At 44.5% G+C, this 14,662-nt stretch overlaps 1 protein-coding gene across 25 annotated transcripts in view; it reads right to left on the reverse strand.

The window, feature by feature from the left end:
- The window catches only part of palld (palladin, cytoskeletal associated protein), a 95,083-nt gene that overhangs the window by 45,138 nt on the left and 35,283 nt on the right, over positions 1 to 14,662 (reverse strand). For all 25 annotated transcript variants that reach the window (XM_090235960.1, XM_036978355.2, XM_090235956.1 and 22 more), the window contains 4 exons: positions 2,718 to 2,893; positions 2,543 to 2,603; positions 673 to 784; positions 400 to 468 (listed from right to left, as the gene is read on the reverse strand). In XM_090235960.1, coding sequence (XP_090092086.1) covers positions 400 to 468; positions 673 to 784; positions 2,543 to 2,603; positions 2,718 to 2,893 — 418 coding nt within the window. The remainder of the gene's footprint in view (positions 1 to 399; positions 469 to 672; positions 785 to 2,542; positions 2,604 to 2,717; positions 2,894 to 14,662) is intronic.

Below are 14,662 nucleotides of genomic sequence, written 5' to 3' on the forward strand. Positions count from 1 at the left end.
CTCCTGGAGGAGGGGGTGAAGACAAACAAATTTATTTTTGTAACGAGCTGGAAAATGATTTGTAGTCTGCAGGGCTGGATGGGAGTGAAACCCTCCTGACCCATATCGGTTTGGCAGGCCTGTTTGATGCGCTGCCTCGGCCGGCTCGCATCCCACCAGCACACAGACCATGACGTATGGCCTGAGGTGGGCTGAGGGAGGAGGGGAGGAGCAGTTGTAGGTTACAGAATGGGTAGAGCAGGAGACAGGAACTTTCTGGCTGCACCCCTTCAAATGGAATGTTTAATCTGACCCCCGCCCCTCCTACGGTGTGTTATTACAGGGAGATGGAGCGTGCGGACGTCTGCAATTATGTGTGTGTGATGCACAACTTTTCCATAACTCCAGATGTAGTCTTACCTTGGTAAAGATAGGGGGCGCTGTAAGAGGACCACCACCTCCATATAGTGAATAAACTGGACTCTGCATCTGGAGGACAAGATAGAGAGATGTAATCTGACCATAGAGTATCTATCTTGAGAACACTTGCTGTTGTTATTCATAATGACCCTTCCAGATCGTATACTGCTGTGTGTGTGTGTGTGTGTGTGTGTGTGTGTGTGTGTGTGTGTGTGTGTGTGTGTGTGTGTGTGTGTGTGTGTGTGTGTGTGTGTGTGTGTGTGTGTCTCCTACCCGGTGTGGGGGTGCAGATAGGACCAGGGTGGAGCGGTGAGGTACAGCCTCAGGGCTCTTGGGTGAAGGTGAACGAATGGACAGGGAGATTGAAGTCGTCTTCTTCTGGACCCTAAAACAGACAGCATTAGGTCTGTTCATCAGAGTAGCCATTTAGAGAGAGTAAACAAAACTGTGCAGTAAATGTATAATTACTACTATTTGCAATAATTGTCTGCTCTCACACACGTCTGATGCTATAAACACACAAAGCCGTCAATTTACACCTTATAAATGACTTTGGACCACATGAAAATGGACTAAGATGATGTCACTGAGAATGAGAGCCAAGACGTTAATGTGTAAACAGAAGAGCCGATGAAGGAGTAGTGAAGGCAGAGTGAAGACAGGGAGGGACAGGTGGGAGATACACAGAGAGATAATGACAGAGACAGAGAGAGAGAGAGAGAGAGAGAGAGAGAGAGAGGCAAGAAGGGCCTTCTATGCCATCAAAGGGGACATCAAATTTGGCACACCAATTAGGATCTGGCTAAAAATACTTGAATCACTTATAGAACCCATTTCCCTTTATGGTTGTGAGGTCTGGGGTCCGCTCACCAAGCAAGAATTCACAAAATGGGATAAACACCAAATTGAGACTGCATGCAGATTTTGCAAAAATATCCTCTGTGTACAACGTAAAACACCAAATAATGCATGCAGAGCAGAATTAGGCCGATACCCACTAATGATCAAAATCCAGAAAAGAGACTTTAATTCTACAACCACCGAAAAGGAAGCGATTCCCAAACCTTCCATAACAAAGCCATCACCTACAGAGAGATGAACCTGGAGAAGAGTCCCCTAAGCAAGCTGGTCCTGGGGCTCTGTTCACAAACACAAATAGACCCCACAGAGCCCCAGGAGAGCAACACAATTAGACCCAAACAAAATAACAGCGCAAACTAGATTGTTATTTGGCCCTAAACAGGGAGTACACAGTGGCAGAATACCTGACCACTGTGACTGACCCAAACTTAAGGAAAGCTTTGACTATGTACAGACTCCGTGAGCATAGCCTTGCTATTGAGAAAGGCCGCCGTAGGCAGACCTGGCTCTCAAGAGAAGACAGGCTATGTGCACACTGCCCACAAAATGAGGTGGAAACTGAGCTGCACTTCCTAACCTCCTGCCCAATGCATGACCATATTAGAGACACATATTTCCCTCAGATTACACAGACCCATAAAGAATTTGAAAACAAACACCATATCTATTGGGTGAAATAGTACAGTGTACCATCACAGCAGCAACAAATACTATTGTAAATACAACCCATATTTATGTTTCTTTATTTTCCCTTTTGTACTTTAACTATTTGCACATCATTACAACACAGTATATAGACATAATATGACATTTGAAATGTCTTTATTATCTTTGTAACTTTTGTGAGTGTAATGTTTACTGTTTTTTTAATTGTTTATTTCACTTTTGTTTATTATCTATTTCACTTGCTTTGGCAATGTTAACATATGTTTCCCATGCCAATAAAGCCCTTAAATTAAAATGTATTTTAATTGAGAAAGAGAGAGGGAGGAGGCTGCCCCCCAGAGACCTCTCATTATCTAAATGACCCAGAGTTTCACTGGCCAGGGTTATAAGGTAATTTGACAGTTTTATAGGGCTAGTTAAATTAGAGCAAGCAGCTAGCCTGATTACCGCCTGGAGGGCCCAGTTGACCTTGACCTAACCACAGGGTTAGGAAGGGGTTAAGGCTCACAAGGTGAAGGGTGGTGTGAGGTTCATGCTAAGACACAGGCACGCACACACACACACACACACACACACACACACACACACACACACACACATACACACACAAACGTACTGAGGCATGGCTCCTGATCTGGACTTCTGCACTTCTCCTTCTGAGTCGGAGGATGAAGCACCTGAACAGAGGCACAGAGGGATGAGAAATAGAGACCTTTCAGTGAGAGTTGTCTGTACATTCATTCAAAGGACAGGAATTTAATAACAGTGAGTGCAGAGATAGTAGCAGTTACCCTGGATGTAGACCTCTGCCGAGGTGTTGTCCGCCCCCAGGCTGTTGGAGGCCACGCAGGTGTAGCGTCCCGTGTCGTCCTCGAAGGCCTCAGCGATCACCAGCGTGTGTAGGGCACCATCCCTCCAGATCTGGATGTCAGGACAGTGGTGCAGCTCCCGCCCCTCACAGAACCACCTGGACACACACAGAGAAAACATTCACTTACATACCATTCTACAAACAGCCATAGGCCCCACCAATGTGTTGATACAAGTAAGAGCCATCACTTAAGATAAAACTATTTAATTCATTTCAGATTAGCGGTTATAATCAAGACTATGAAGACTGTGGTCTGCCAATCAGAGTAATTAATCAGATTACTGTAAACCCCCCTCCATACGCACCCACACACCTGAGTACTGCCGGACAGACACCGCCACTCATCTGTGATACATTGGTTTTGGGATCATTGAAATCTTTCATGGTTTCCATACAAATGTTATCCAACCTTAGTTTATGTGTGGTTACTGTTTATACTGTGCATTCACTTATGAGTCCCATTTCTCACTCTCAACACCATGTCCACTGTGCAGTGTAGATACAAAGTTGTATTCGACTTTTTCTCACACATATGCCTTCACAGACACCTCTACCCTCTGGGCATGTCTCAGAGAGTGTTTCCGTACCTGCTCAAGCTCAGCGCTGAGGCAATGACAAAACACAGAGTTACAGGAAACAGACACATCCCCTCCTTCCCTAACCCCAGACGTCTGAGTTTCTGCCTGGGCTGGAGCGTGGTCTGGTGGGACCTGCCTTGCTCGATACCTGCCTTGCTCGATCAATCACTCACTTCTCACTCACTTCTCCCCTCTCTGGATTGCAGGAGGCATAAGACAGTCTACAGACAGTCTACCACACTAAACAGGCCTAAAATAGTCTACAGACTGTCTACCACACTAAACAGGCATGAGACAGCCTATCAGACTAGACAGGCCTCAGACAGTGTACCGCACTAAACAGGCATGAGACCATCTACCACACTAAACAGGCCTAAAATAGTCTACAGACTGTCTACCACACTAAACAGGCATGAGACAGTCTACCAGACTAAACAGGCCTAAAATAGTCTACAGACTGTCTAAAACACTAAACAGGCATGAGACAGTCTACCAGACTAAACAGGCATGAGACAGTCTACCATACTAAACAGGCATGAGACAGTCTACCAGACTAAACAGGCATGAGACAGCCTACCAGACTAGACAGGCATGAGACGGTCTACCAGACTAGACAGGCATATGAGACAGCCTACCAGACTAGACAGGCCTAAAATAGTCTACAGACTGTCTACCACACTAAACAGGCATGAGACAGTCTACCAGACTAAACAGGCATGAGACGGCCTACCAGACTAGACAGGCATGAGACAGCCTACCAGACTAGACAAGCATGAGACAGTCTACGAGACTAAACAGGCATGAGACAGTCTACCAGACTAAACAGCCATGAGACAGTCTACCAGACTAAACAGGCATGAGACAGACTACCAGACTAGACAGGCATGAGACAGCCTACCAGACTAGACAGACATGAGACAGTCTACCATACTAAACAGGCATGAGACAGTCTACCAGACTAAACAGGCATGAGACAGTCTACCAGACTAAACAGGCATGAGACAGACTACCAGACTAGACAGACATGAGACAGTCTACCATACTAAACAGGCATGAGACAGTCTACCAGACTAAACAGGCATGAGACAGTCTACCAGACTAAACAGGCATGAGACAGTCTACCATACTAAACAGGCATGAGACAGTCTACCAGACTAAACAGGCATGAGACAGCCTACCAGACTAGACAGGCATGAGACGGTCTACCAGACTAGACAGGCATATGAGACAGCCTACCAGACTAGACAGGCCTAAAATAGTCTACAGACTGTCTACCACACTAAACAGGCATGAGACAGTCTACCAGACTAAACAGGCATGAGACGGCCTACCAGACTAGACAGGCATGAGACAGTCTACCAGACTAGACAGGCATGAGACAGCCTACCAGACTAGACAGGCATGAGACAGCCTACCAGACTAGACAGACATGAGACAGTCTACCACAGTAAACAGGCCTAAAATATTGCAAGAAACAGAAAGGAGACAGTCTACCAGACCCAATCTGTCTCATCTCTGTTCACAGAGCCAATGATCAAACCAACCACTACTGATGCCACGTCACCACTTCAAACACGGCCACAATATTCCCAGAACCATCTCACTCCTGCTTCGCCATGCTTTTGCTCCTCCTATAAAATGAGAAAACATGCTCCTATACAGCTGTAACTTTATTGCCTGCCCATTAACCCCAGCAGTGAGAGGAGAAGGAGGAGGAGCAGGAATTCAGAATGGACGAAGCACAGCTGTTCTGTTCCGCCGATGGCAGACCTCTGGATATTCCAGCCTTTCTGGAACGCTGTATAAAATGCCCTGCATTCCTCTGCCTGGCTATTATACACTTTACATTATACCCTCACTTCACCCTGCCAGTCAGATGTCAGGACAGACAGGCAGGCAAAGGCAGGCAGGCAGGCAGGCAGGCAAAGGCAGGCAGGCCTTTTATTTTGCCTATTATTTACACCTGACGTGAGAGAGATGCTGAGAGAAGAAATGGATGGAGAAAGTGAATGAGAGTGCTGGGTAGAACAAGAGTGTGAATGAGTGGTGTGTCGGGCAGGCTCTGAAAGGACAACTGCATACACAACACTCTGTCATTATCGAAACGAGATCGCACAACACAATTCATTAGCACCACTGGCAGGTGGATGAGCCGAAGGGATTTAGTCATAATATTCCGACTGTCAGACTGCACTGAACTGAATGAGAAAAGGGGTTATTCCCTGTAATAGCTACAGTTGAAGTCAGAAGTTTACATACACCTGAGCCAAAAACATTTAAACTCAATTCCTGACATTTAATCCTAGTAAAAATTCCCTGTCTTAGGTCAGTTAGGATCACCACTTTATTTTAAGAATGTGAAATGTCAGAATAGTGGTAGAGAGGATGATTTATTTCAGCTTTTATTTCCTTCATCACATTCCCAGTGGGTAAGAAGTTTACATACACTCAATTAGTATTTGGTAACATTGCCTTTAAATTGTTTAACTTGGGTCAAACCCTTCGGGTAGCCTTCCACAAGCTTCCCACAATAAGTTGGGTGAATTTTGGCCCATTCCTCCAGACAAAGCTGGTGTAACTGAGTCAGGTTTGTAGGCCTACTTGCTCGCACACACTTTTTCAGTTCTGCCCACACATATTCTATGGGATTGAGGTCAGGGCTTTGTGATGTCCACTCCAATACCTTGACTTTGTTGTCCTTAAGCCATTTTGCCACAACTTTGGAAGTATGCTTGGGGTCATTGTCCATTTGCAAGACCCATTTGCGACCAAGCTTTAACTTCCTGACGGATGTCTTGAAATGTTGCTTCAATATATCCAAATTATAAGTGAAATAATCTGTCTGTAAACAGTTGTTGGAAAAATTACTTGCGTCATGCACAAAGTAGATGTCCTAACCGTCTTGCCAAAACTATAGTTCGTTAACAAGAAATTTGTGGAGTGGTTGAAAAATGAGTTTTAATGACTCCAACCTGTGTATGTAAACTTTCGACTTCAACTGTATGTCTTAGCATGGTAAGCAAGGCTAGTCATAAGCCTACACTTGGGGACATTCAGCTGTTCTCCCATAGGAGAAAGTTTGTTGGTTCCAGGGAGGAGACTTTTTGGTTCCACGTCAAACCCTTTTGGGTTGCATGTTAAACCCCTGTGGAAAGTGTCCTATATGTAACCCAAAAGTGTTCTACCTGGAACCAAAAAGGGTTCTTCAAAGGGTTCTACTATGGGGACAGCCGAAGAACCCTTTTAGGTTCTAGATAGCACCTTTTTTTCTAAGAGTGTGCTGTAACTGGGACTGCTCTGAACTGTTGCTACAACCACTGCTTTCCCCTTAGTAATGACCTAGTCTCGATACCAGTCGTGTGTCTTAGCATGGTTAGCGAGGCTAGTCATAACCCTATATTGTGACAGCACTGAACTGCTCCTACTGCTACAGCTCTAATATTAACCTCTCGTAACTGGGTTCTCTTCCTTATTTCCTGATTAAGTGAAATGAAGGAAAGTTAGCCACAGCCTATCGTCCAGGAAGACAGTTAGTTATGTGTTAAATTATAGGAAACAGATCAGGTCTGTTAGTGACACGAGGCCTCGAGCAGGGAGGCAGGGAGGCCTTGTGTTATCCAGCAGCAGCAGCAGCATGTCATCCACACAGGCAGCTGGAGGCCAAGAGTCAGCCACGCTCCAAACATCCACAGCTCTCTCCATTGTACTGATGAGGCAGTCTGTGACAAACATGCCAAGTCTTTGTACAGTGCTTTTCCCTCTACCCAAGAGCATGGGTTTGCTGTTTGATCTGATTTATAATTCTCAGTAATATCAAAGGCTTGAGTTGAGGAGCTGAAACAGTTCCGTGGAGACAGTGCACTGAGATGACAGCAGAAGGAAATTGAAAGTCTTGATTGTTTGAGCAAAGCAATATGTCTGCGTGGTTCAGGATCAATTTCTCACATTAGAAAAAACAAAATAACTTGGTTGGTTAAAATCCATCTTCTGGGAATTAGCTCTGAATTAATAATCAATGGGATTTGTGGGGTTTTTTTTGCTCTCATGCCAAACTGTTGAGTCCCCATTTCTCTACGATAATCACAATGACTTGTAGTCTCCCTCAGATTCTCAGTGCCACATGCTCCCAGTTTGAAGTATCCACCACCATTTAGCTGGAACAGAATAATTTGGACTATACATTCACTAGAGGGTACAGTTAAAATAGAGGGAAAGAGAGGAGAGCAGAGTAGGCATCCAGGAGCCGATGTTCAACCTAACAGGAAGCCAGAACTGCAGAGTAAACTCCCAGTGAGCACCACAATAAATAAATACATATTAATCAAACCCTAATGACCTGCTATTATGTGTAATTACTGAGTAAACTCAGTTAGAAACAGACTATCTGCAATGTTCCTTGTTTAAACCCCACTCCATGTAACTTTGTGGAATGTGCTGAACATAACTCACTTTTCTTACTGTTCTCACTGTTCCTTCTCACTGATCTTACTGTTCCTTCTTACTGTTCTCACTGTTCCTTCTCGCTGTTCCCTCTCACTGTTCCTTCTCACTGTTCCTTCTCACTGTTCCTTCTCACTGTTCCCTCTCACTGTTCTTTCTCGCTGTTCCTTCTTACTGTTCCTTCTCACTGTTCCTTCTTACTGTTCTCACTGTTCCTTCTTACTGTTCATACTGTTCCTTCTTACTGTTCCTTCTCACTGTTCCTTCTTACTATTCCTTCATACTGTTCTCACTGCTCAACATAACCCTGCTGTTCTCACTGTTCCTTCTTACTGTTCATACTGTTCCTTCTTACTGTTCCTTCTCACAGTTCCTTCTCATTGCTCCTTCTTACTGTTCCTTCTTACTGTTCTCACTGTTCCTTCTCAATGTTCCTTCACACTGTTCCTTCTCGCTGTTCTCACTGTTCCTTCTCCCTGTTCTCACTGTTCTCGCTGTTCCTTCTTGCCGTTCCTTCTCAATGTTCCTTCACACTGTTCTCACTGTTCCTTCTTACTGTTCCTTCTCACTGTTCTCGCTGTTCCTTCTCACTGTTCCTTCTTACTGTTCTCACTGTTCCTTCTCACTGTTCCTTCTTACTGTTCTCATTGTTCCTTCTCATTGTTCTCACTGTTCCTTCTCCCTGTTCTCACTGTTCCTTCTCCCTGTTCTCACTGTTCCTTCTCATTGTTCTCACTGTTCCTTCTCCCTGTTCTCACTGTTCCTTCTTTTTTTTTTCTAATTTTTACCCCTTTTTCCTCCCCAATTTCGTGGTATCCAATTGTTGTAGTAGCTACTCCCGTACGGGCTCGGGAGGGACGAAGGTTGAATGTCATGCGTCCTCCGATACACAACCCAACCAGCCGCACTGCTTCTTAACACAGCGCGCATCCAACCCGGAAGCCAGCTGCACCAATGTGTCGGAGGCTACACCGTGCACCTGGCAACCTTGGTTAGCGCGCACTGCGCCCGGCCCGCCACAGGAGTCGCTGGTGCGCGATGAGACAAGGACATCCCTACCGACCAAGCCCTCCCTAACCTGGACGACGCTAGGCCAATTGTGCGTCGCCCCACGGACCTCCCGGTCGCGGCTGGTTACGACAGAGCCTGGGCGCGAACCCAGGGACTCTGATGGCACAGCTGGCGCTGCAGTACAGCACCCTTAACCACCGGGAGGCCTCACTGTTCCTTCTTACTGTTCCTTCTCACAGTTTGTTCCTTCTTACTGTTCTTACTGTTCTCACTGTTTTTTATTACTGTTCTCACTGTTCCTTCTTACTGTTCTCACTGTTCCTTCTTACTGTTTGTTCCTTCTTACTGTTCTCACTGTTCCTTCTTACTGTTCCTTCTTACTGTTCTCACTGTTCCTCCTTACTGGTCCTTCTCATTGTTTGTTCCTTCTCACTGTTCCTTCTTACTGTTCCTTCTTACTGCTCTCACTGTTCCTTCTCACTGTTCCTTCTCACTGTTCCTTCTCACTGTTTGTTCCTTCTTACTGGTCCTTCTTACTGTTCCTTCTCACTGTTTGTTCCTTCTTACTGTTCTCACTGTTCCTTCTTACTGTTCCTTCTCACTGTTCCTTCTCACTGTTTTTTCCTTCTTACTGGTCCTTCTTACTGTTCCTTCTCACTGTTTGTTCCTTCTTACTGTTCTCACTGTTCCTCCTCGCTATTCTCACTGTTCCTTCTCACTGTTTGTTCCTTCTGACTTTTCCTTCTTACTGTTCTCACTGTACCTCCTCGCTATTCTCACTGTTCCTTCTCACTGTTTGTTCCTTCTTACTGTTCTTACTGTTCCTCCTCGCTATTCTCACTATTCCTTCCTACTGTTCCTTCTTACTGTTCCTTCTCACTGTTTGTTCCTTCTCACTGTTCCTTCTCACTGTTCCTTCTCACTTTTCTCACTGTTCCTTCTTACTGTTCCTTCTCACTGTTTGTTCCTTCTTACTGTTTTCACTGTTCCTTCTTACTGTTCCTTCTTACTGTTCCTTCTCACTGTTTGTTCCTTCTTACTGTTCTCACTGTTTTTTATTACTGTTCTCTCTGTTCCTTCTTACTGTTCTCACTGTACCTCCTCGCTATTCTCACTGTTCCTTCTCACTGTTTGTTCCTTCTTACTGTTCTTACTGTTCCTCCTCGCTATTCTCACTATTCCTTCCTACTGTTCCTTCTTACTGTTCCTTCTCACTGTTTGTTCCTTCTCACTGTTCCTTCTCACTGTTCCTTCTCACTTTTCTCACTGTTCCTTCTTACTGTTCCTTCTCACTGTTTGTTCCTTCTTACTGTTTTCACTGTTCCTTCTTACTGTTCCTTCTTACTGTTCCTTCTTACTGTTTGTTCCTTCTTACTGTTCTCACTGTTCCTTCTTACTGTTCCTTCTTGCTGTTCTCACTGTTCCTTCTTACTGTTCCTTCTCACTGTTTGTTCCTTCTCACTGTTCCTTCTTGCTGTTCCTTCTTACTGCTCTCACTGTTCCTTCTCACTGTTCCTTCTCACTGTTCCTTTTCACTGTTCTCTCTGTTCCTTCTTACTGTTCTCACTGTTCCTTCTCACTGTTCCTTCTCACTGTTTGTTCCTTGTTACTGTTCCTTTTCACTGTTTGTTCCTTCTTACTGTTCTCACTGTTCCTTCTTACTGTTCCTTCTTACTGTTCTCACTGTTCCTTCTCACTGCTCCTTCTCACTGTTTGTTCCTTCTCACTGTTCCTTCTTACTGTTCCTTCTCACTGTTTGTTCCTTCTTACTGTTCCTTCTCGCTGTTTGCTCCTTCTTACTGTTCTCACTGTTCCTCCTCACTATTCTCACTGTTCCTTCTTACTGTTCCTTCTCACTATTTGTTCCTTCTCACTGTTCCTTCTCACTGTTCCTTCTTACTGTTCTCACTGTTACTCCTCGCTATTCTCACTGTTCCTTCTCACTGTTTGTTCCTTCTTACTGTTCTCACTGTTCCTCCTCGCTATTCTCACTGTTCCTTCCTACTGTTCCTTCTTACTGTTCCTTCTCGCTGTTTGTACCTTCTCAATGTTCCTTCTCGCTGTTCCTTCTTGTTGTTCCTTCTCACTGTTCGTTCCTTCTTACTGTTCTCACTGTTCCTCCTCGCTATTCTTACTGTTCCTTCTTACTGTTCCTCCTCACTGTTTGTTCCTTCTCACTGTTTCTTCTCGCTGTTCCTTCTTACTGTTCCTTCTCACTGTTCCTTCTTACTGTTCCTCCTCACTGTTTGTTCCTTCTCACTGTTCCTTCTCGTTGTTCCTTCTTACTGTTCCTTCTCACTGTTTGTTCCTTCTTACTGTTCTCACTGTTCCTCCTCGCTATTCTTACTGTTCCTTCTTACTCTTCCTCCTCACTGTTTGTTCCTGCTCACTGTTCCTTCTCGCTGTTCCTTCTTACTGTTCCTTCTCACTGTTTGTTCCTTCTTACTGTTCTCACTGTTCCTCCTCGCTATTCTTACTGTTCCTTCTTACTGTTCCTTCTTTCTGTTCCTTCTCACTGTTCCCCCTCACTATTCTTGTAACTGTTCCATAACTACAGACGCTGGGAGATGGGAAGGAAGTACAGGGTGAGGATTTAATAACAAATAGACATGAAACTAAAAAAGAACAGCGTCTGGACAAGAGAAACAAAACAACATCAATGCAGATATGAAACTGAGGAAGTGACAGATATAGGCGAGGCAATCAATGACGTGATGGAGTCCAGGTGAACGATGAAGCACCGGTGCGCGTCACGATGGTGACAGGTGTGAGTAATAATGAGCAGCCTGGCAAACCTTGAGCGCCAGAGAGGGGGAGTGGGAGCAGACGTGACATTCTCACTGTTCCTTCTCCTTGTTCTTTCTCACTGTTCAGATGGAGCAGCACTGGGCTGGGCTGACTAGTCCAGATGTGGCCTAGCAGCTGTGGGTACTGTGGGTACTGTGGGTACTGTGGGTGTGAGAGCAGGACGCAGCCACCGTGTAAAAATTACTTTTAATGATCTGAACGATAGCCCTTCATTAACACACCCTTCACCTTCACCATCCTATTCCTATTACACACCCTGTAGTACAATAACAGTAGGAAACACACTCTGGTCCAGACATACACACACACACACACACACATACACACAATGGCTGGGTGTGTAAGCTAGGAGAAATTACCTGAGTGTTTTATCCTGGCCTCTCCTTTCCTCTCCCACCCCTAGGCCCCAAGCCAGACGACTTCCAGACATCCCCCACAACCCTCCCCCCCACACACATGCACTAACCCTACTTTATCAGAACCTTGACTGCACCCCTCCGTCCATCAGAACAGCTGCTCCTACCAGCTTTACAAATAAACCTGAGGTGAGCTGAGTTCTGTACAGTATCCTACAGTTGGATTTATCAGAGGGAGTGGGGAGTAGGAGAGCTGGTTATTGTGAATGTGCCTCATTAAGGTATAAAATAGGGATTTTGGGCTATCTGGTCCTCTGAGTATCTGTTACACAACACATCGATGTAAACACAAAGGCTGAACCACCAAAAATGCTAAAAATTGCAAGCCATGACAAAAAGTTGAATTGTGAAGGATGAGATAAAACCATCCACAAAACTATCCTTGGCCCTCTCTGGTGCGTGTCGAGGGCCTCAGTCACCTCATCTGACCCGGTCGTTAATCGCTGCTGTTGATGGAAAGATCGAAGCGAAGCTTAGTTTCACCACGACCAAAGAGCCATAAGAGCAGAGAGAGAGAGAGAGAGTGTGTTAGGTTTCGTAAATGGCTGATTCAGACTTGAAATCACAGAACAATACAAAGTAATTTGGGGAGAGGGAGAGGGATAGAGATGCCCTTGAATGGATTCCATCAGGACAGCGGAACAGAGGGTTAGAGACCAGAACACACACCCACCACCCAAAAGTGTATATGAGGATAGAGTATGTACGGCATGCATAATGCTCAGTCTCTCCTCAAATGGTGACCACAGGAATCAAGCAAAGAAAAAAACTGGACTAGAGTTAAGGAGCAACACTTACGTCTTTATTCATAATTACAAACTGCACCATGAAGTTGAAATAAAACCAGCCAACAGTGAATTTTAGACCAACAATTTTTATATAAAAAAATAATTCAGTAATGCCCTTGGAAGAGTTTCAAAGACAGGCCAAGACCACAGTCTGTAAAGTTCTCAAGTTAGCTTGTTTTTTGTTTAAAAAACTCTCCAAACACACACATACAGTACAGTATGCATGCACACTTGCAGACCCACCTGCACTCGAAGACCCACCTGCACTCGCAGACCCACCTACGCTCGCAGACCCACCTACACTCACAGACCCACCTGCACTCGCAGACCCACCTACACTCGCAGACCCACCTACACTCGCAGACCCACCTGCACTCGCAGACCCACCTACACTCGCAGACCCACCTACACTCACAGACCCACCTGCACTCGCAGACCCACCTACACTCGCAGACCCACCTACACTCACAGACCCACCTACACTCACAGACCCACCTACACTCACAGACATAAGGAAACTATTTCACTAATACAGACACACCAGTTGGGGAGCAGTATATCAATCTCCTCATTAAAAACCAATACACAATCACCCGGCTGTGAAATGCCATGCAAAATCTAGGGCTCTTGGGCTTTAGGAACTTTATAGAACCTGTGCAAACATCACTGTAAATAGATCTGAAAGCACAATGACACTTAAAGGCTTTGGAACAGTGGGTACACATATGGTCGGGCCTCAACACTAAACACAAATGAGCTCCTCCTACTGCAGTTACCTACGCACCTGTTAAAGTAACGACAACATAATGCACTGATTCAACACATTCATTGTTGGAAATGAAACAGCAGCATTATTCCATATTGTTGTTTGGGACCTTTTTACTGAAGAATATGTCTGTTTTTTATGATTGTGTTTTGCTTTCTGTGTATTGTTGTGTATAATTACATGTATTTTAATGTGTATATGAATGTGTAGTTTAATGTGTTTATTTCATTGTGATGTGTCAGTTTGTGCTAAACAGGACTCGACTGGTCTTAACATTGACTCCCTGTCAAAATACAGGTGAAATATATATATATTTTTTATATATACAAAATATGCAGACACTCAGAAACATAACAAGTTTATCTGAAAACTGATTAGAAAAAGGGGCACTAATGGTCTACAGACTAATCTCGCCCATACAGTGCATTCGGAAAGTATTCAGACCACTTGACCGTTTCCACATTTTGCTACGTTACAGCCTTATTCTAAAAGTGTTTTGATTACCTCATCAATCTACACACAATACACCATAATGACAAACCAAAAACACGTTTTTAGAAATGTTTGCAAATTTATAAAAAATAAAACGGAAATATCATATTTACATAGACCACCATTCAAAAGTTTGGGGTCACTTAGAAATGTCCTTGTTTTCAACGAAAACATAAATTAAATAAGTTGCAAAATTAATAGGAAATATGGTGAAGTTGACATGGTTATAAATAATGCTTTTTAATTGAAATAATAATTGTGTCCTTCAAACTGCTTTCGTCAAAGAATCCTCCATTTGCAGCCTTGCAGACCTTTGGCATTCTAGTTGTCAATATGCTGAGGTAATCTGAAGAGATTTCACCCCATGCTTCCTGAAGCACCTCCCACAAGTTGGATTGGCTTGATGGGCACTTCTTACGTACCATACGGTCCAGCTGCTCCCACAACAGCTCAATAGGGTTGAGATCCGGTGACTGTGCTGGCCACTCCATTATAGACAGAATACCAGCTGACTGCTTCTTCCCTAAATAGTTCTTGCATAGTTTGGAGCTGTGCTTTGGGTCATT

Source organism: Oncorhynchus mykiss, chromosome 5 (assembly GCF_057628025.1).
Source record: "Oncorhynchus mykiss isolate SJ-2025 chromosome 5, ASM5762802v1, whole genome shotgun sequence".
In the NCBI taxonomy this organism is placed as follows: Eukaryota; Metazoa; Chordata; class Actinopteri; order Salmoniformes; family Salmonidae; genus Oncorhynchus; species Oncorhynchus mykiss.